This window comes from Homalodisca vitripennis, chromosome 4 (assembly GCF_021130785.1).
Source record: "Homalodisca vitripennis isolate AUS2020 chromosome 4, UT_GWSS_2.1, whole genome shotgun sequence".
NCBI classification, from domain to species: Eukaryota; Metazoa; Arthropoda; class Insecta; order Hemiptera; family Cicadellidae; genus Homalodisca; species Homalodisca vitripennis.
In genome coordinates, this window is record NC_060210.1 from 162,459,434 (window position 1) to 162,481,799 (window position 22,366).

General features: G+C 33.6%; 2 protein-coding genes across 3 annotated transcripts in view; both read right to left on the reverse strand.

The window, feature by feature from the left end:
- Positions 1 to 1,660: 1,660 nt before the first annotated feature.
- On the reverse strand, positions 1,661 to 21,137 carry LOC124361256 (serine/threonine-protein kinase ATR-like). The gene is made up of 6 exons (XM_046815302.1): positions 21,051 to 21,137; positions 17,677 to 17,815; positions 11,780 to 12,048; positions 7,345 to 7,509; positions 3,319 to 3,561; positions 1,661 to 1,834 (listed from the first exon to the last, which is right to left on the reverse strand). Exons 1-6 carry the CDS (start codon positions 21,135 to 21,137, stop codon positions 1,661 to 1,663), a joined length of 1,077 nt encoding a protein of 358 aa, XP_046671258.1.
- LOC124360495 (serine/threonine-protein kinase ATR-like) overlaps positions 17,782 to 22,366 on the reverse strand; it is a 67,238-nt gene continuing 62,653 nt past the window's right edge. Inside the window, exons 26-27 of one of the 2 annotated variants that reach the window (XM_046814172.1) lie at positions 21,051 to 21,161; positions 17,782 to 17,815 (exon numbers count right to left, since the gene is read on the reverse strand). In XM_046814172.1, the coding sequence (XP_046670128.1) occupies positions 21,160 to 21,161 (2 nt within the window). In that variant the 3' untranslated portion in view covers positions 17,782 to 17,815; positions 21,051 to 21,159. Of the gene's footprint in view, positions 17,819 to 21,050; positions 21,162 to 22,366 lie in introns of both variants that reach the window. The other variant, XM_046814173.1, reaches the window with a different exon arrangement.

Consider the following 22,366-nt stretch of genomic DNA (forward strand, 5'->3'; position numbering starts at 1 on the left):
AATTTTATGTGTTTGTTACACATTTAACAAAGTAAATCTACTTGAAACCTAAATGAAACTTGTTTTTGGACACCGAATTTTGCGTATTTCTTCAGATATCTTAAAAATTACTGCAGCTAGAGGTCTGGTACCAATTTTATTAAATTTTTCAGTTCAATTTGCATAATATACATTAAATTTTACGTCCTGGGTAACGCCCAAAAGTAATTTAATAGGGCTCCCTTTTAACGGTGGCACTGAAATCTGGGCGAAATCTTTCACCCTGTATAGCTCGCTAACTAAGCGTTTCTGGACCTATGTGTATATGAACTTTTTTCGTTATTTTCACCGTAAGAACAAGTCCTGACAGTCTCTCCTGTTTCTTCATGGGACACCCTGTATTCAACCATGGCTATAAAGATATATTTCTAGGATCCAAAAAAGAAAAGAAAAATCTGGAAATGCAAATTTTTAGTGAAAACCCTAAAAACAAGCTATAGATTAAGGGACTATATGGAATTTTTATATTTATTGAAAATATATTTCTCATAAAATCAAAAACTATGAGTAATAAATTAAATATTTTTGTAAAACGTTTACCAAACTCATTATATTACACATAAATACCTATATGCATAGGTATTCAATAAATATTGAATCACAAAAAAATCCTTGCTTGTCGGGACTCGGGATCTCTCACTTGCCAGGTGAGTGCACTACCACTACACCACTTCCTGGCACAGCCAGTACTTTTAGTGATTCATTATTTATTGAAATTAAATTAGGTTATTGCCATATATACAAATTTAATGTATACATATATATATATATATGTAACTGTACTGTACTGTGTATATATATGTAGTTTATAACATTCTGAATTAATTTTTATAAATATTATCCAGATATCTAGCCAATAAATAGTAATTTTATAAAAACCAGATGCACTTCCACACGACAGCTTTTTTATGCCCATCTGAGATGCGCTTCACACTCTGCCAGGGTTAAACATGGAAAGTATATTTTGTAAAACACTTTATCGACGACTATTTTTATGTTTACTAAGTTATAGGATTGATAAAGATTTTTAGGACAAGAACTGTCGTTCTATTTAAACCTTATAATTATAAAGCGACCTTAAAGTGATGGGTTCAGAGACAAAAGAAATATTTTGCAACTGCCTGCTCTGTGCTTAATCTACTCAGCTGTGTATTTCCTTAATAATTAGAATATTATTGTAGTACTACTTTCTTAGTTCTAAGTGTTATATTCAGTTGTGCTGCACCTGTTTTTCCATATCTGAACTCAACACAAATGAAATAATTAGGTGGGATTAACCTGCACATCCCTAAGATTTCATTCAGTAGATGGAAAAAAGTGTATTTTCTCAAATGCAGGAAAATAAATAGTCATGATACAATTTCATACAAATAACAATAGTATATTTAATAAAAAAATATAATTTTATCACTGTTTACTTATAGTAAAATATACAGTTGTATTTCACATTTGTACATATGCATAACATTAAATAATCCTATAACAGTATAATTCTTGTACAAAATAAATATTAGCAGTTACAGATTCAGCAATAACATGCTTACAAAAATGTGTTGGACTTTAGCTATTAATTCTAAGGGTTTACTATTTTGAGAATAAACGAATACTGTAGAGGTCGACATCACAGATACGGTCCCCAGCCAATGTACATCTGACACAAATTGTCAATGTTTGTGGCTTCAGCAATAAGAGTGCGCACTTGTCCCTCAACTGACAATGGAATTGATTGAGCTCTATTACGAGTTCGGACGATTCCTTGCAGTCTTGATTCGATGTTCTGGATATCTTCCAATGCCTGAAACAGTAATCCTTCGTGATATAAATCTTGTCTATGAACAGCAGCTGTTCACTTTTGCTTTACATTATAATGATCATAGAATGTCTAAAAACAATCCGATATAAGGCAGTATCAAAGGACGTGACAAAATGTAATGAATGAGTTATCACGCAGATGGGACAGACTGTTCTTTGATCTTATAACTCCAAAATCAATACTGATCTTCCTTACACCAAAAGGACCTATGTACTATGTTTAAAGTCTCTAGGAAATTTCTATTACGAGTTATCACAAAGACAGACGGATAACGACACGACTTAGCCCTGTCATGTCCTTAATGAGAAGTAATAACCACTTGAATTCACTTGAAGTACCTTCAAAAAGCAATTAGGAAACATAGATAAAACCATATAACCCTTTAAGGAACAGGCAACAGTTTAGTGCTGTTATAAAAGTATCAAAGAGACCTAGGCAGCATTTTACTGCCACTAAATTTTAAGTTCTTTACAATCAGCCAGAATTCACAAAGACAAAAATTAACGTGAACAATGTTACAGAAATATCAGTTAGTTGTATAACTAGATGAAAGGTGTGTTTGATTTAAAAGTACTCATATTTTTATTAATATTTATACAAATTAAATCAAATACTATATGTAATATGTATTAACCTTTTCATGAAAAATTCAAACTTTAAATCTTGATTTGTCAAACGAACAGTGACTAGTCGTGTTTGCAGTCTTCTAATCAAACATTTAATAGTGGAAATGATTTAAATATACCATCATCTATGTCGATTTTCATGGTTTTTAATTTGTTGTGTAGTTTTGTAATATACCAAAGTCATATGTTTTCATGTCTTTATTGTTGATGGAGAAAAACAAACGAAACCCATCGCTATACAATCTAGATGCCACACATCAGCAGATTTGGCTTTTATAAAAAGCAAAACCAACCAAATACATGCAAGAACAACAACACGTGGTAGCTGTTTGCACTGTGTGACTATAGCGAACTCATCAAGGTGCAAACACTAATGACAGAGGAGCAACAAAGTGATGACATCTAGTAGAATATGCCAGAACTACTTGTGCAACACGCAGTTGTCATAGGAATGCTTTTTGCGCAATATTATGTCAAAACTGTAAAGGGGTTAATCACATGAACATAACAGTGCCATTAGAGTACATTGTTGCCAATGTTTAAAGATATTAAATATACATAGAGTAAAGAGATTATTGAGAAAAAATATAATAAATACATCACTTAATCCTTGATAGACAAATTAGGTATCACTGGTTTTGTTACTAAATTGCACATCTTTCATTAATATATACGTATTGTTATTTGAAATTGTACATGGCATAATTTTTTTAATTTTTCACCATTATACTTAAGAAATATTTTAATGTGTAAAAAATTTCAATGGTGTAACAAACTGTTTAACCAATGTAATCTTATACCGATTTATGATATATTGGTCATCCTGTATTAATTATTTACCTTCTCATTGGTCATCTCAGCATTCTCATCACGAGCATTCTTGTCGGTATTCCAAGAGACAAGAGGATCATAGCAGAATGGTCGTACGACTGACATGAGCTGATCTATTTGCTGTCTCATGACTCGTGTTGTGATCTCGCAAGAGTGACGATACAGTCCCTCCACTCCAGTAGGTCCCATGGCGTTCACCAAATTATGTGTCAACCGAAATGGAACTCGTTCTGGCCAATCAAATCGCTCACCCTTTAAACATCAAAAAGAAATTTAAACTTTATATGCATTTTCAATCCAGGCACGAATATGTAAAAGAATCAGAATCAGTCTTTATTACCCATAAGGCACAGATTTACATGCATGAGGTATAGTCAAAAATCAGGAAACATGTTGTTCACAATTGTCAAAAGGAACTATAAAATTGAGATTAAAAGTACACAAATATAAAAGTTTTGTGGTTGAAATTTAAGAAAACAACCTTAATTATTTGGTAAATTAGAACTAAATAAATAACAGAATGTACAGGCAGTGAGAGAAGTGAAAACCTTAGGTTAATTATCTTACAGATTTCAGCAGCAGGAAAATCAAAAAATTCTTTTACATGAATAAAAAGGATTACTTATTAGCCAATTTTGGAGTTTTATTTTAAATTGTTTAAAAGTAAGATTAAGCATTTCTTTAGGCAGCTTATTTAACATTTTTATACCCACTATCCTATGACTAGATTGATTTTTTTCCAAGTCTAACAAAAGGTACATCAAAAATTGTTTTTATTTCTGGTGTTGAAGTTTGTGTACCTCAGCCCTTTTTACATGTAAGCAGGGGTTCTTAAAACTAGTTAACAGGATATTAAATATGTATAAATTAACAACAGTTAAAATCTTAAACTTAATAAAAATAGGCATGCAGTGTTCTCTATGGTTAACTTTAGCTATAACTCTTAAAAACCTTTTTTTGTATGACTAGAACATTATTTAGGTGTGGGCTATTCCCCCAAAAAACAATTCCATAGCTGAGAACAGATTGCAAAGAGGTGAGAAGTACACTGTATTAACATAGTCATCAGGTAAAATGTCACTTAGCCTACGAAAAAGAAATGTTAATCTACTTAGCCTAGTACAAAGATGCTCTATTTGTTTTTTTTTTCCAGCTCAAACTTTGGTCAATCCAAACTCCAAAGAACTTAACCTCTTTGCTAGTGTTAAAATTATTTATTGGAGGTACTGATCTCAGTCCAAAAATAATAGTTTGGGTTTTCTCCTCGTTTAATAAGAGCGAGTTTGCAGAGAACCACTCAGAAACAGTTTTAAGTGAATGATTAGCCATGTTTTCAAGTTGATTCAGGTCTCTATTGCATGTAAGTAATGTAGTGTCATCTGTATATAGGTATACATTACTTCTTAGACAATATGGTAAGTCATTAGTGGCTATAATGAACAGAAGGGGTCCAAGGACCGAGCCTTGTGGAACACCACAGTTGCTAGTAGCGATAGAGGACCATACACCCCCTGTATATACCGCTTGCCTTCGATTATGGTGGTAACTGTTAAAAAATTCAAGAGTTTTATTTTTTATCCCATAGAAAACTAAGCTTATGAAGCAAAGTGCCATGGTCCCACGCAGTCAAATGCCTTGCTAAGGTCAATAAAAGAGGCCCAGGCAAAGTTTTTATTTTCAAAGGCATGTTCTAATATCATGTTCCATGGCCCCAATTGCATCCATGCAAGACTGTCCACTTCTGAAGCCAAATTGTTGTTCATTAACCAAGACTCAAAATAGTGGTTTACCTGATTGTGTACAATGTGTTCAAGTACCTTGGACAGGATAGGTACCAGACAGATAGGCCGATAGTTGCCTGGGTTGTATTTATCCCCCTTTTTGAATTTTGGAGAGATTTTGGAAATTTTTTAGGCATTCAGGAAAAATACCTCCTTGAAGGCAAACGTTAATACAGTAAGTAAGAGGTGTTACAATATAATGTACTATTTCTTTGATTAACCAATTTCAGAAACCATAGTAATCTTGAGATTTGGAGTTTTTCATCTTTTTGATGACCATAAGGACATCATCACAAGGTTACAAGTTTTTAAAGTTAAAAATTAGGCTGATCTATTTGTGTTAAATTAAGAAATTGCTCAAAAGTAGTCTCAGGTTTTACAATGTTATTTCTGATGGAACTGACAGATTCAATAAAAAAAGTCATTAAGAACACTGGAGTGTAAAGGAATACAGCTATGGTTGGACTTAGATTGCAGGTTAGGTCTAATTAGGTTCCTCAAGCTGTCATGCATTTATTGTTAGATTTTTCAATTAAGTTAGCATTGTGATTGAGCTTAGCTTCTTTTATTGTTTTCTTGTATTTATGTACTAAATCCTTGTAGGCTAGTTTGTTGAGGTTGTTCTGATTTATTTTAAAAATTATCATATGCAAGTTTAACTTGACCCTTTGAGCCTGAAAAGATCTGATGTATACCATGATTGATTTGACTTATTAACATATTTGGGTTTAGTTTTATACTTACAGAGAGGGGAAACATTGTTCAAAAGCGGTCTGTATACTTTTCAAAAAACAGTGTAAAAGGATTATTAACTGCATTTCCATGTGTAATCCAATTGTACAGAAAGAGTTGATTATGCCAATTGATTTTACTGATTATTACCTTGAAGAGGTCTAGTTTCTATTTTGAAAATAATCTGTGTAGAACAAAATTATCATCAGTCTTATCAGGTCCAATAGACTGTTCAGACAAAACTGAAACACTAAGCCGTCCATGATCTGAGAAATAACAGGGCACAGTATGGCAAAAAATGTTATTTTTGTTTATGTTTGAAAACACATTATCCAGGCAGGCTTCTCCTCTAGTAGGTTGGTAGTTGTGGTGGTAAAAAATTAGACTGCCGAAGAACATTGAGAAAATCTATTACTGATTTTTTGTCCTTGGTGACGTCAAACTGGGCGTTCACATCTCCTCCAATGATTATTTTATAATTAATCCATTTCTTGAGATAGAGGAGAATTTTTTCTATGCTTTCAAGAAAAAACCCATTCGTTGCTTTCTGGTGTACGGTAAATAGAAATAATTTTGAGCTGAAGTGAGTCGATTTCAATAGATTATACCCACTTAAACAGCAAAAATCAATCTCTCCGCTCTGCAAACCAATGTTCTGAAAGACAGATGAAATCATAATGCTCCTGCATTGCAAGATCTTCCAAAAGTGGAAAGTTTATCACTTGACTCCTTGTATATTAAGAAAGAGTATTGCAAGCACACAATACTTTGAAAAATGCACAAGCCTTTCTATTTTAGTTGGTGTGCCAGCCATACTTAGTTCTGAGTCGTTTTTTGTCACTGGATCTAAAAAAAACATTTTCATTGGGTTTACTGGTAGTATTTACATTCTGGTGATTTTTGTTAGGCCTAGGAGAGAAATACTTTCCGATTAAAATTCCAGTTTGCCATAATTCAGGGTTCATTACTTCATTTTCTAGTTCTGGAGGGATTTCTATTTTAAATGAATTGTAGGAATTATGTCGTGTTTGTAGCTTTTCACAGTTAAAATTTTAGGAGTTTAAGTTTGCCTCAAGGTGACTTGTAATATCATTTTCATTTACAGATACTTGGAGTCTGGTGATATAAACCCAAGACTGCCTAATCACAGCTAAGAGTTGATTGCTATTATTTTTACCAGATATAAGTTTATTAGGTTTCTTGCTTGTGGTCTTTTCTTTATGATTAAGTAATGGTTTAAACTTGCCGTCTACCTTTTATAGGACACAGTGCAGAAGCCTTCATTGTCTGCATCAGAATTATTACTACATTGATGTAGGTTAGGCTTAGGCCTGCAGGCCACGTACTGCTTAGAACTATTTTTTAGCCTTACTTGCATTAGTAGGGGCATCCATGTAGATCACTACTTGCACTATCACTGACTCTCTTGTCGTTATTGGGAGTCTCATGAACTTCAACAATGTCTTTAAGCCTTCATAGGCCTAGGGCTAACGTCGTTTGAGGTTATGGTCAAACAGCCTACCGGCAAGATGTTTTTCGATTTACCTAGGTCAAAAGCGTTGTCGAATTTTTCATTTAGGAGCAGATTGTCAGTTACAAGACCCTTTACAATTTCGAAGAGCTTGTCAATTTTTTCTTCCAGCACTAAACCAGAACGTTCACTGTCAGAGTTTGCCGAGGTTAGCTCCTGGCAGGGTTCACAAGTCCAGTTTTACTCCTTTACCTTGTAAGGCAATTTTTTACGTTGTTATATTCTATTTCAGAAATGTTACACACTCGATGTGGAACCACTTTTCACAGTTACTTCCGCACTTTAAAGCATTTCCACGAGGTTTGATTGTATTTCCACACACAAGCCGCAAACACTCAACTTCTCATCTCCCGCCATTTTTTTTTTATATATCCTAAATTATAAAAGAGGCAAATACTAAGCTATTAGTTCTAGAAAAAGTTTGGAGAAACAAATATCAAAGATCATGAATTTTGTCCTATTTAATAATAGTTGACAAGGACACTTACAAATAAATAAAAATATTCATAGTAGTACGAGGGCTATCTAGAAAGTAACAAGACAATTTGAAATAAATAGTAACCAACTGAAATAAGAATACTTTATTACATGCATTAACAAACTTCTCTCTTAGGCTATTTTTCAATGTAATACCCGTTCAAATTGACACATTTATCATAATTTGACACAAGTTTTCGATTTCAGTTTTGTAGAAATCTGCCGCCTGAGATCTTAACCACTGATTAATGGCAGCGAGAAGTTCAGTGTCACTATCACAACACGCTACATTGCGAGCCAAGTCTTCATTGCTGGAAAGAGGTGGTAATCGCTTGGTGCTAGATCTGGGCTATAGGGCGGATGATCAAACACTCCCCAATCAAAATCATCCAAGACTTGTCTTGTAGAATTGGCTGTATGGGGGCGTGCATTGTCGTGAAAAATAAAATTTTTGAGCTAAATTTTCCCCTACGCTTGTTTTGTATTGCTCGCCGTAACTTCTGCAATGTTTCACAGTACCTCTCTGCGTTGACTGTCGATTCTCGTTCAAGGAAAAACCAGAATCACACTCTTAGCATCTCAAAACACAGTTGCCATAACTTTTCTCGCTGTCAGAGTTTAGAGACATTTTCTTGGTTTTTTTGGGAGAATGATTGGGCCCCCATTCCATAGACTGCACTTTTGCTTCACAATTGACATGCTTCATCCATGTTTGATCACCAGTAATAATACAATCGAGAAGTTCGTTTTCATGTTGGTTGTATTCATCAAGGAAAGTTAAAGTGATGCAGCAAGTCTGTTTTTTCTTGTTGTGATCTTCGTAAGGATTTTTGGAACCCACCTGATACAAAATTTGGGGTATCCAAGCTTCCCTAAAACAATCATGAAGTAAACTGTGTGAAATGTTGTGAGAGTTCAATCATTGTGAAATGGCGATTTTCACGAACTTTGTCATTGATTTTCAACATCAAATCTTCAGTCACTAGGCTAGGCCAACCGCTACGACTATCGTCATGAACATTGGTGTAGCAATTTTTAAAGTCAATACACCACTGCCTTACTCGGCTTTCACCCAAGAATTCAATTGCTCTGAACGCACTTCGCAGGTGGTGGGTTTTCAATTGCAGTAGACATTTTAATTAATCACAGTGAGAAACATAAAAAGAGATACAGCTTGATGCGTACTGAACTCCAGAGTGTTTTGACACGAAGATGGCGGTTGTAGCCCCACCCACTGCCGCACCATTCAAAAATTCTGTTAATTTCTGGATAGCCCTTGTATTAGAGTTTTCATCAACAATTATTTCTAGATACAAGCATGTCCAAAGTTTGACAATATCATTAAAACTATAAGCATTATGCTTGCTTCCACCAACCTTATTACAACTACAACTCTCTAATAATGAATAATTCACGCTCCATTACTGAACTGACACCAGAAAACAAACAGGAAGTCAATATCAAGATGAATTACGACACTTAACTTGACATTGTTTCCCTAAATTAATTATAATTTGAAATAATCAATATAACATCATTCACTTTGAAAATATAAAACTGTAAAAGAAGAAATTGTTAACTTATATTACAGTAGGTTATTGGCTAAAATGAATGGGACAAAGAACGAAACTTAAAATTGTTAATTCTGAGATTTCTGTACAATTCCTGGTGTGTCAAACATGGCAATCATCATCAGAGTTGACTATTGAATGTTTCTCACAACAAAGAAGGAAGGTTTAAATACATAGATACCTATCAAATCTTTCTTAATTGGGAACTGCAAAATAATAAATTTCTAATTAGTATTAGGCAAAGAATTTTAAATGAACTAAGCAAACATTAATATTGCCCTGATTATTTGATCATGTTGTATCAGAGTTTGTGTACTTGTATTTTACACGAGACTACAAATTAACTCATTTATTGAAAGCCATCCTTTCTTCGTGACTGATATGTAGCAGTACAATAACGAAAATGTGTTATTTCAACAAATAAGAACAGAATTATAAGTTAAAGAATAAATTGTTATTACAAAAATATTGGTATGTTACTTTATCACTGATTTTATGTACTGTTCAACAAATTTAGTGCTTATAATAATCAAGTGTGCGTAATTTACTCCAATTCCAACTTCATTATTTTTATGCGTAGCAGTTCATTATAAATATTTTGTTTAAAACTAGTATTTCCTAATGATGGTACACAATCACAATTACTGTTAAATCTTCAAGCAGTCTATTATATAAAAAGAATAACTTTAACTATAAAACTGTTCAATTCAACAATTTTAAAAATGTATAGGGTGGCCACTCAAAACCTTTTCTCAAATTTCCAGTTTTTCTCCTGTTTCGGTCAAAAATTTCCGATTCTCTAGTCTATTTTCAAACAAAATATTTACAACTTTAATACTGTGTTTAACCCTTATGCCGAACACAATAGTGACGGTTTTTGTCATCAGCTGTATTTGCAGGAAATGCCACAGGTGGCCTAACAAATTTTGTTTCTAATGGTATATGCAAGGAATTCTGTGATAATTCACCGCTAACAAGTATTTTGAGCTCCTTTGTTTATAATTTTGACTATCAATGTCTTGACATAACATCGTGTATACCTAATAATTTTCCTTCCAGTGATATTTGGAAAATACATATATACAGTTCGGAGAAACAAAGAGAACAGTAACTAATATAGTTCTATTGTGCGGCAGGCTGCAGCAGAGCATTCAGTTCAAAACTACAATTTTGTCGGAATCTATTTATGTACAACTACACAAGTAAAACGTAAAGGTAAAATAAAAAATTAGCAATCATATGTTTACCACTGAGCAACCCTTGTCAGTTGCAGCCCTGGCTACAGTCCTGGGAAATTATCGTGGCTCTGAGTACATCCCACTGCCGACCAATATATGAAAAATGCATCAGAACAATATATACGAAAAATGCATCAGAACAATATATGAAAAATGCATCAGAACAATATACGAAAAATGCATCAGAACAATATATGAAAAATGCATCAGAACAATATATGAAAAATGCATCAGAACAATATATGAAAAATGCATCAGAACAATATATGAAAAATGCATCAGAACAATATATGAAAAATGCATCAGAAAGTTATCTGCTAGGGAAGTTACTGAATTATGGTTAATTTGCAATATTTAGAATAAGTAGAGACTGGATCCGAACATTCCCTTCCATAGTTGCTCCCAGAATACAGGCATAATTAACGTAATCTGGCTCATAGATATTTTGTATTTTCTTTCAGATAGTAAAAGAATAGAATCACAACAACACAATATTACAAAGTAAATAAATACATGAAAGGCTGTGGTTTCCACCAGCCATTGTCTAACCAATGACGTTCTGATAACAAAACATGCCTGTGTGAGGAACTCAGCTAGTCGGCCATCTGCAGACTGTAACAATTTTAGTAGGTTTGGGTGTGATACCATGATTCACTTTCATTGTTTTAACCTATGTAATCGGTTATTATTATTTCATTTGATGTAATCAGAATGTTTGTGACATGCAATCGTTCACAGACTAAACTGAGACAATCTATAGGCCTAATTTGATAGTTTGATGGATCGCTATGTGATGGAGGGCTTAAGGCGAATAGGAGTACAAATAACCAAGATAAACTCTAATACACTAGTGGAGGCAACCTAGGATTCAAAATCTACAAACAATATGGCGATATCATCACCCACATGTCATCGATCTTCATTCAGAGTTTCAAAAATTATTTAGTATAAAAAAATTATTTTTGGGATCAATCAACTCCTAATTCAAGGAGCTGTTAAATGATTTCTTTATTTCATAAGTTCTTAGAGGCAGAAAAACTGTTTTTGAATTTTCCCGATTCTACAGGGAGATTCCTGGCTTATTCCAGGTTGAGTGGCCACCCAGAATTTACCAAATTATTAGCTTGAATTGAAAAATACCTTATTGAAGAGACAATTGAAGTCAACATGGACTATGTCACCACAGGTAGAGTCCAGTAAGATGTTCTCACCATGACGGTCACCCAGTCCCAGCATGAACCCCACGATGGACATGACGGATAGAGTGCGCACAAGACTGGTACGGGCGAGGTACCAGCTGGTGGGGTGGCTGAATTGCCGTAAGTACCATTCCCGTAACACAGGTGGATGACATGGCAACAGCTTCATCAAGAACACTTCCCTTTTCTTGGTCAGTGGATCATTTCGGGCTGTACAAATATTTCTAGATTATAATTTCACCACCTCCATCTGCAGTTTATTTCAATTATTAACTAATGACAACAACTAAATCCCAGCTGACCAAAATAGAGGGAGGGTTAAAACTAACTTGGGTAAGGATTTTTCAGTTCTGAATTAATTTTTTTTTGTTTACTTAAGACAAGAGCTGAGAAATCTCTTATTGCACTTAGTACTAAAAAGACCTTTACATTTCTGGTGTGACAGGATATTAGGTATGGGTAAGGTTGGGTTGCCTGCAATTCTCTGTTGAGAAGGGATAACAGACTGCATCTCAGCCATATCACCCTGGAAGAGGGAGATACCAGCCTCTGTTCCAGCCTCTCCAGTCAAAGCGGGGAGGGGATAGCACTCCCTCATGTGCTTTTGAACACTAAGGGAGCTCCATTCACTCCAACAGTCATCCTCTGCAGTAGACTAGACTTATCAATCCACCCGATTATTTTGATACTTGTAGTTAGTAGCCACTTCTGAACATCCTTAAGGTTGCTTATATATGTGACACATTTGTTTTTTATGTACCCAGTGTAGATTCTACTGGAAGATATAAACCAGCCAGAAATGAATCTTTTGTGTGTATGGAGACATTTACAAGTGATGAAATATGGTGTTGTTTTAGTAGCGGATAAGTTATCAAGGTAACAATGTCTTGTGCCTTCATGCCATCCCAAGTTATCTGTAATCCAAAAACTTGTCACAGAATTGATCACTGAAATCTGTGATCGACATTTACCTGAAGAGATCATGCAAGAACGAAACACGGAGCACAGGTGATAGAGCAGTTTTGTCTCTACAGACTGTTCTTCTATTCGAAGGGGAGTCAATGACTTATGAAATGGAAGAAATTGGTACTAATATACCTTGATAACTTATCCTCCACTAAAACAAACAACATAATTCAAATAACTGGTGTGTCCCAGAGAATTGAGATCATGTCTGAACATCGTAGTGCACTCAATTGACTGATAAGACAAAAAGAACATCCTATCATTTAGTTTTACACTAGATGGCTTCTGAGTATCAACTAGATACCAGAAGAACTGTATTTTGTAAGTAAGGTGACTCTGTTGTTGAAATGATGTAACACAATGGTTCAGGCAATTCGCTCTTGGAATCTCTAGCAAGTCAATTCCATTTACTGAAGGCTCTGCTTTTGGTAGCAGCCACATCGCTGAGGACAAATAGAAAATGAATTCTAAACAAAATCACATCGGAAGAAGAACAAGCCACCCACAAACTATTCCTTCTGACTATTATGGTTCAACACGTAGTTCAAACACAAGTGCAATGCACTTAGGTGTTGCCTGCACAAAGGCAGTCGCCGAAGTAGTGCTTATTATGTTGTGGTAGTAAGTTGAGTGCAGACTGGCTTATTGGTAATGGTTAGGAACCATTTCTTCCATTCCATATGTCACTGACTCTGCTCGGAATGGAAAAACAGTGCATATGGACAAGACTGCTCTATCACTTGTGCCCCGTGTTTTGATCTTACTGAATCTCTCCAGGTAGGTGTCGATCACAGATTTCAGTGATCTATCCTACAACACGGTTTTCGGATTACAGAAAACTTGGGGATGGCATGAAGGCACAAGAAATTGTTACAAGTGGTGATGTACCAACAACTTTCTCCTAGCTATTCATCAGCAGCAGGTATTTAACTAACTCACTGCACTATGTAATAAATTTGTAAAAACCTGAGGAACCCCTACAGTAGTTTATTTTGTTCCAAAAAAATATTATTATCTTTCTCCCACTCAGAAGATGCTCTATTTTACCAATGAGATTATGAGTGCTAGTATCTAGTGATGATATACTAAATTAGAATAGATGGTCTGTTATCAGAAGGACATTGTTCTATCCTGTATGTTATTTTAATCATTATCATTAGTTTATTTTATTTATTTGTGACAAAAACTTATCTATTAAATGTTTATTAACTTTTACAATAATATAGAGCATGTACAATCTTATTACTAGTTACATACGTTAGTGGAGTAAAACTTGTTCAGCTATCACTTTGCCACTTTCATTGTTTTCAAAAACCTATTCATCAATTTTAGGCTTACTACAGTACAACCCCGATAAGTCAGCCCCCGTTAACCCGGAAGTCCGGCTAACCCGGACCGATTTTCAATAAAAAAATAAAAAATCAGACAAACATTTCAAAAATAAAAACGTAATAATCAAAAATAAGTAAGTAAAAAAAAATAATATTTTTGAGTGGTATAGTGTCCGTGAATCGATGTTGCATCAGTATTTGATGGGACTGTATGACAGTGAGTGTGTGACTCATGGCACACGGCGGCCGAGTGGCGGTCATTGTCCCGGATTCTCGGAAACAATAACAGACGCGTATTTCCCCAAATCCTCTCCCACGCCTGGCCCCTCAGTACCGTTCCTACCTCGCTCCGCTCGCTTGTGCCCGTGTTATGTGTGTAGTGTACTGTATTGTTTGCTTCTGTTCTGCAATTGTGCTTCAGATAGTGTGCTTCATTTGTGTTGTGCGTGCGTTTGTTTTTATCTACGCGATGGCAACAAAACGTAAAAATGTTGTAGTGACAATGGAAAAGAGAATAGAGGCATTAGGTAGGATTGATAAAGGCGAATCTTTAAAAACAATTGCAGCATCTTATGGTGTCGGTACATCTACAGTATTGGATTGGAAAAAAAATAGGACAAAAATCGAAGAATTTTGTTTCAAGATGATAACAAAACCGTTTGGGCAATCGGTGCAAAGCTAAGAAAGCTAAAACCGAGACTCTTGACGACACTTTGTATGTTTGGTTTTGTGCAGAAAGGGTACGTGGTTTGCCAGTGTCTATCATTTCTGAAAAGGCAATCAAGCTGAATAAACAGTTGCCTGATTGTGAACCAAATTTTACTGCGAGTCAAGGATGGTTGGATAGGTGGAAAAAACGGCATGGTATTCGCCAACTATCTATCACAGGAGAAAGTCTATCTGGGGACAACAGCACTGCTGATGACTATAAAAACAAGTTTTTGGATTTTGTTAAAGAAGAAAATTTAACGGCAGATCAAATATATAACGCCGATGAGACGGGTCCGTTTTACAGAATGTTGCCGAGCAAAACTTTGGCCTCAAAAACTGAAAAAGACGCAAAGGGATACAAAAAAAGCAAAGACCAATTGACAATAATGGCCTACAGCAATGCTTCGGGGAAGCATAAATTTCCTCTACTCTTAATAAGAAAAGCGAAAAATCCGTGAGCACTGAAAAACGTAAATCGGGATTCTCTACCAGTTGTCTACAAGTCTCAAAGAAGTGCATGCATGGATGGACAGCAACACTTTTAAAAACTGGTTTTTTGATTGTTTTGTACCAGGTGTGACGAAATATTTAAAAGATTGTGGGTTGCCAATTAAAGCTGTCCTACTAATTCATAATGCTCCTTCACATCCGTCTGCAGATGTGCTGGTCAGTGGGGACATTACCGTCAAGTTTTTGCCGCCTAATGTAACAGCGCTATTACAGCCCATGGACCAGAGGGTTCTCGAGAAAATCAAGAAGGTTTACAGAAGACAGATGCTAAGCACAATCATTGACAATGAAGGAGAACACAGTGTAGTTGAGATTCTCAAAACATTTAATGTGAAAACTGTAATGTACATGATTGCAGAATCTTGGGGGGGGGACTAGAATTAGCTTAATTAAATCTTGGAAAAAACTGTGGAAGGGTGTATGCGACTTGCCTGAAAATATAATTCAACCAGTGGAGAACTGTAATATGGAAAATGACTCTCCAGACGATGTCCAGCCCCAAGAACGTTTGGATATTTTCCAAAATATTGATGGCTGCTTTGAAGTCGATGAAAATGACATTACTCTGTGGTTAGGGGCAAACAATAACGGAGGCTATGAGCCACTTACTGACGAGGAAGTGATCGTGTCGTTTTTACCTGATGCTAATGAATCAGACGCTGAGGAGGCAGACGGGGACATTGAAGATCCAGTGATGAGTCATGGAGATGCAGTGACCAAACTAAACGAACTAATGGTTTATTTCGAGCGGCAGGCAGAAACATCGCCGGCTGAATTGCTCATGTTGAAGAGACTGCGGGATCGCACAGCACGCAAGCGGCAGACGACATTGGCACAACCAAAGCTGACTGAGTTTTTTACCAGGAAATGAACAGTTATAAATGTACTGTAAGGATTAATAATAATTAAATGTGCATATGTTTGATGTTTTTACAATTATAATGGAGTTTATCTGTAAGTATACCATATTTTATTAATTTTTACCTAATTCTCCGGCTAACCCGGATTTTCATTAACCCGGATCGACCGCGGTCCCGATTAATCCGACTTATCGAGGTTCCACTGTATATCTTTGCAACAGAGCAATTCACCATTTGTGTCCTGTTGTTTTTAACTCTCAGAATTAATGTCTCCTTCAAGGCCATTGTTTTCTCCAATATCATTAAAGTGTTTCTGTTTTAACATTTTCCCAGCCCTGTGCACTCCAGTTTACTTGACGCTTGATATTTACTGATGCTTGTATTTCAATTATGTTATGTCCTATTTATAGGATACTTTTTAAATAGTATTCAATAATAGCACCTTTTAAATGTCACTTTTACCCTCTAATCCATTGTTGCGTAAGACTGGATACATTTGGTACAACCAATCACGATTTTAATTTGAAGGGGTGCGAAGGCGAATTATTTATTAAGTGGATTACATTTTCAGACACTCCATTTCAGTTACAACTTTCCATAATTCATGCAAAAACCAATAGTGAAACCATTTGATAAAAAATAAATATTCATCCAAATACTCTTTTGGTGTTCTTTAATATAGCAGGAGGGCATTTGAAGTAACATCTCTTTTGTAGATTTTTATTTTGTAATATACACTTAGGCAATCTATGTGTGCCATAAACTGGATTCTAAAAGAATATGTATTCATTATTTTTTCATTTAAAGTTGAAGAGCAGGTATACGATTGTTAGATGACACTACAGAATTTTGTAAACAACACTTGTTATAGAAATTAATAAGAAGGTACTTGTATGTTTCTACTTTTAATCTGAATATGTACCTGAAACTGTGCATTTAATGTAAAATTTTGAGAAATTAATGATTTTTTAATGAAAAACTTCTATAAACATTAGTGTACTTTTTTTAAGGGAGTGTTTCAGTGGATAAGTATAAATTTTGAGTGAAACAACTTGTGCAAACTTTCTTGAAATAATGTAGTAGGCTAGTACTACAGGTATTTAATACTTTAATATTAGTAACCAGTAGAATCAACAATCAGCTGTTATATTTGGATTTAGAAGTTTTTAATTCAATTACTTAGTTTTAAGAACACCAAATTTTATTCTTTGTAAATATCAAAAAAGTGTTTGTGTGTATTGTCATTTTAAACATATACTATATTACGGCTATGTTTGCCTTAAAGATAGCATACTATGAAGTTCTGAAACAAATAATCTCAAAAAAGTTGGAAATATTAAATAGCCATATACTATTCTTATAGTAAAAAGTAAAGAAAGAATACTGCAGTAAAATTATTAAGACTAATACAATTGAAAAGAAAAGGAAACAAAAATAATCAAGAAGAAAAAACAACTCACAACAACAAATCTCCTTGTATTTTCTGGCTGGCATTGCGATGCCTGTCTGCTTGTAGATGCTGGTGATGACCACTCTGAGTCCGACCAAATTTGGAACCCATTCTATCAGTCCACTTGTATCACTCAGTGGCACAGCACTCTACACATCAGGATATCATCTTTAATGAGTATATGATCTTTTACTAATAAATAATACTGATATTGATTACAGGATATATTTTACCAATTGATGAATAATCAGCAACAAATATTTCATTACTTCATTTTCATTCATTTTATTCAAGAAAATTTAAAGCACTTTTATTCTCAAAAATATGTTTATAATTCCTTTGTAGTTTAATTTAAATATGTGATTTTTATAAAAATATTAATACCAGGAAATAAATGTAAATATATTTCTTTGAGGATAAACAAGACCAGTGTACAATGCATTCTACTAGCTTCTTCTTATTGGAATCAAATACTTAATTTATTACTTAACACAAACACTCCAATAATTATGAAATTTTATTTTTTGTAAGGCCTTTCATATTCAATTAACACATCATCGGAAACACATAAATGGATTAAAAGTGGTTAAAGTAATAATATAAACAATTTAGACTTAAATAAAAACACATGTCATCAAAATTACAAAGAGATAAAATTTTAAAGACCAGGAAGGATGTCTGCTGTATATGTAAAAATTAATATTTAATTAGATTCACAGTAAGTCTGCATTCACCAACCACCTAAAATGAAGGCAGGTCTTAAGAGTTCATGGACTTGACACACAACATGATTGTTGTGAATCCTGACTTATGCGTGTCACAAAGCTCTGGTATGATTTGCTTATTTTTAACCTAGATTGTGATTATGTATTAGATTAGTTATTCACCTGACGAAGATATCAGATTGCAGATCACAAAGCACAGTGTTACTGATTTTTTGCATATTATGTTGGTTGTATTGGAAAGAAATATTAGTTTTTTATTGCAACAATCGCTACTATAAATAAAAACAAAATCGATTCAGATTGGCAAGTTTTAATCCAGAGCGAACACGACTAGTTAATAGTTAATAACAAAAATTAAAATGTTATACTTTATTTTTAATGAAACCGTTGCTATTCTGAAAGAATTTAATGTCAGTAGACATTTGACAAAAAACACAAAACCATTTTCTAATTTGGAATGTAAACTTTGGGAAGACAAAGTTTTATCTTTAAAACACTCACCATCACAAACAACAAATTTTACTATAAATAATACTAATAATAAATTACAAGAAAATGATTCTGCTATAAGTCACTTCAAAGTCAGTGACATTTTGTTAAAGCAAGCAAGCCTTTCATAATTAGTTAACAAATAAAAGATCATATTTAATTTGATTGCCACTAATTTTCAGCAAAAATATTGGTATATAGAATGGAAGAGATCGACAATAACTTTGTATTTCAACTAATAAGATTTCTACAACTTTGGATAGTTTTTATTTGCTATGGATGATTGCAGATTAGCTGACGCTCATTCCATGAAAAGTAGAAGACATTTCTGTTAAGGTAAATTAAACCAATATTGGACTTGATTTCAAACATTTAAAGGTGTAACTACAGGTAGTAACAAAACATGCCTTATATAAAAATGGGAGCAGTTGAAAATATATACAGCTCTGTAAAAACAAATGGAGATAAAAATTGATGACATTACACTACACCATTTTTTATAGTGTTTATGTGGAAAATATGGGTGTATAGCTAAATTAATAAATATTGTAGAGACTTGACTGTAGAGACTTGACTGTAGAAAGTAATAAATGATGCTGGAATTCATACAGTAAAACTGATTATGTGAATGGTTATACTATATTCAGTTATGTGGGTCTGAAGATGTTCTCATTGAGTACGAAAGACCTCACAAAAATAAAAACCTATATTATTGGAGTGTTTGTTTTAAAAATTAATATATAATCAAATGGTTTAAGTAAAAACATTTTGCCTCCACCTCCCCCCCCCAAAAAATATTTATCTTAAAATAATTCCTAAAATCCACTAAGAAAAGAATTTTTGAAATACGAATAGTAAGTTGGTAAATTTAATGTTATAATTAATTTTACAAGTATCCTATAAATTAATAATAGTTTGTAATACTACGATATTCAACAAAATATTACCAGTAAGTCAATTCTCATAAAAATATAGTGTAACATGGACATTGAAACTGCTATAATTAAAAACAGTTTCAACACAATAAAATATTACACACCAAGTATTTTATGTAATTTGCCCAGTAAAAATAATACTACCAATGTATAATATAAACACATACTTTAGGAACATAAGCACGATAGTTTTAACATATCAAAAATTTGAAATGTTATTAAAATAAATGAACTGTAAATAGCCTGCATTTAAAGAGACTTCACATAGTACGACACTGTAACCAGCCAATTTAAGAATATGAAATTATCTGGTTGTCTATAAAATCTCGTTCCTATACAAAAGATGTAAGGAACAACCAAATTTAAACACTGTACTAAGGAAACGAGTAGAGCATTGGTGAGGTGAGGGGTTAGACTTACACCACGCACCGTTGCAATAGTTATTGAGGAGCACTCATCTTCAACTTTGAATTGTATAGTGTAACTGTGTAAAACTTCAACCTTTAGAGGTTTGTAATTGTTAAAAGTTATAGAGGATCAATATACAGTCAACTTTCACCACACACCGTTGCAATAGTTATTGAAGAGCACTCATCTTCAACTTTGAATTGTATTGTGTAACTGTGTAAAACTTCAACCTACAGAGGTTTGTAATTGTTAAAAGTTATAGAGGATCAATATACAGTCAACTTTCACCACACACACCGTTGCAATAGTTATTGAGGAGCACTCATCTTCAACTTTGAATTGTATTGTGTAACTGTGTAAAACTTCAACCTTTAGAGGTTTGTAATTGTTAAAAGTTATAGAGGATCAATATACAGTCAACTTTCACCACACACCGTTGCAATAGTTATTGAAGAGCACTCATCTTCAACTTTGAATTGTATTGTGTAACTGTGTAAAACTTCAACCTTTAGAGGTTTGTAATTGTTAAAAGTTATAGAGGATCAATATACAGTCAACTTTCACCACACACCGTTGCAATAGTTATTGAAGAGCACTCATCTTCAACTTTGAATTGTATTGTGTAACTGTGTAAAACTTCAACCTTTAGAGGTTTGTAATTGTTAAAAGTTATAGAGGATCAATATACAGTCAACTTTCAACTGTTAAAAGTTATAGAGGCAGTGCAGTGCTGTGTGTTTTCCTGTCCCTAACAGCGTGTACTATGAGCCACACATAGATACAATCATATATTATTTTGTTTTATAAGGCAAATTAAGAAAACTCACGTAGGGTTCTGATATACAGTCCTCTGTCCCTGGCCTCAGCATCACGTTGCAGGTACATGTTTTACAATTGAGTTTGAATTCCATCATTCTGGAGTCAAGCCTCAGATCATCCTGTATATTCCATAATGATTATTAGTATACAGGTTTTTATAAAGTAGCAAAGAAACCATACCATATTCCTTTTTAATTAATATCATATTATACCTTTTAATGGTTTCACAAAACAAGTGTTATGATATTTAAAGCTCCTCATAATGAATGATGACCAGATTTGAAAATCAAAAATTACTAATGTTAAGAATACCAATAGTTAGATAATTTCTGCACTGTATGGTGTACAACAAAGCAGTTCAGTGTTAGAGGCCACATTCAGCTATTTGTGGTCAATTCAATAACTTTATTCATTAAAAGTACATTTGTACAGTATGAATGGCGTCAGTTACGAAGTTAAAAAGATATATGTATAAACTATGATTATAAAGACATTTGTGTGTGTAAAGTTTTATATAAGTTATGAAAATTCATAAAAGAATACAGTTTATGGGATAAAATTAAATTAAATAACAATATGCTAAGCAAAAAAATAACGTCACGTAAAATACAATGTTTTAAAATTAATCAGGTCCTGATCCAAGGAGAGGTGTCAAATTATTTCATAAGTTCTTGGAAAATGGAAATTTGTTTAGATTTTCCCAGTTCTATAAGTAGATTTCTGGCTTATTCCTGTGTCTCCCAGTCACCCTGTTTACAAAATCATCTTATTTCCTTACTTTAGATATCAATTAAAACACAGAAGTGTAACAGTTGATCTCAATCAATCTTTTTGAAGTGGTGTTTGATTTTTTTGATGATGCCATTCATGCAAACCAATGACTACCATGTCGTTGATCAACAAATATTTCTGGAAGTGACGAGGACAAACATGACATGACTTCTGTCTAATAATTAGTGTGACAGCAAGTTCAATTGTGAAATGTCTTCTATCAATTCCCAAGTACATTTATTTTGAAGATTTATTTATTTTTTAAATGTTTAGTTGCATATTTGCAAAGGACTATTAAGAAGTAAAATATTTTAACAATTCTCTCAATGTAAACTTATTCTTGTTAAAATAAAAAGTGATTTGACCTGTATTTAATTTTTATTGTCATTAAAAAAAAAAGAAAACAGAGTTAAAATTAAAATAGCACAATGAAATTAAAGGATTGCCACTTGGTTAATTAATAAACTAAACTAAAACTAAAAAAATCAAAATTAAATTCTTTAAGTGGAGATTAAATATATTAATATATAAGCTTTTAACATCTTAACGATGT

Excerpts from the sequence above, each read along its gene's own strand:
- LOC124361256 (XM_046815302.1), bottom strand. The coding sequence starts at position 21,137 with ATGATGGAATTCAAACTCAATTGTAAAACATGTACCTGCAACGTGATG. Across the intron at positions 17,816-21,050 it reads ACTGTATATCAGAACCCTAC|AGTGCTGTGCCACTGAGTGA; the intron begins GTGAGTTTTCTT and ends CCTGATGTGTAG. Across the intron at positions 3,562-7,344 it reads AATCGAAAAACATCTTGCCG|GGTGAGCGATTTGATTGGCC; the intron begins GTAGGCTGTTTG and ends TGATGTTTAAAG.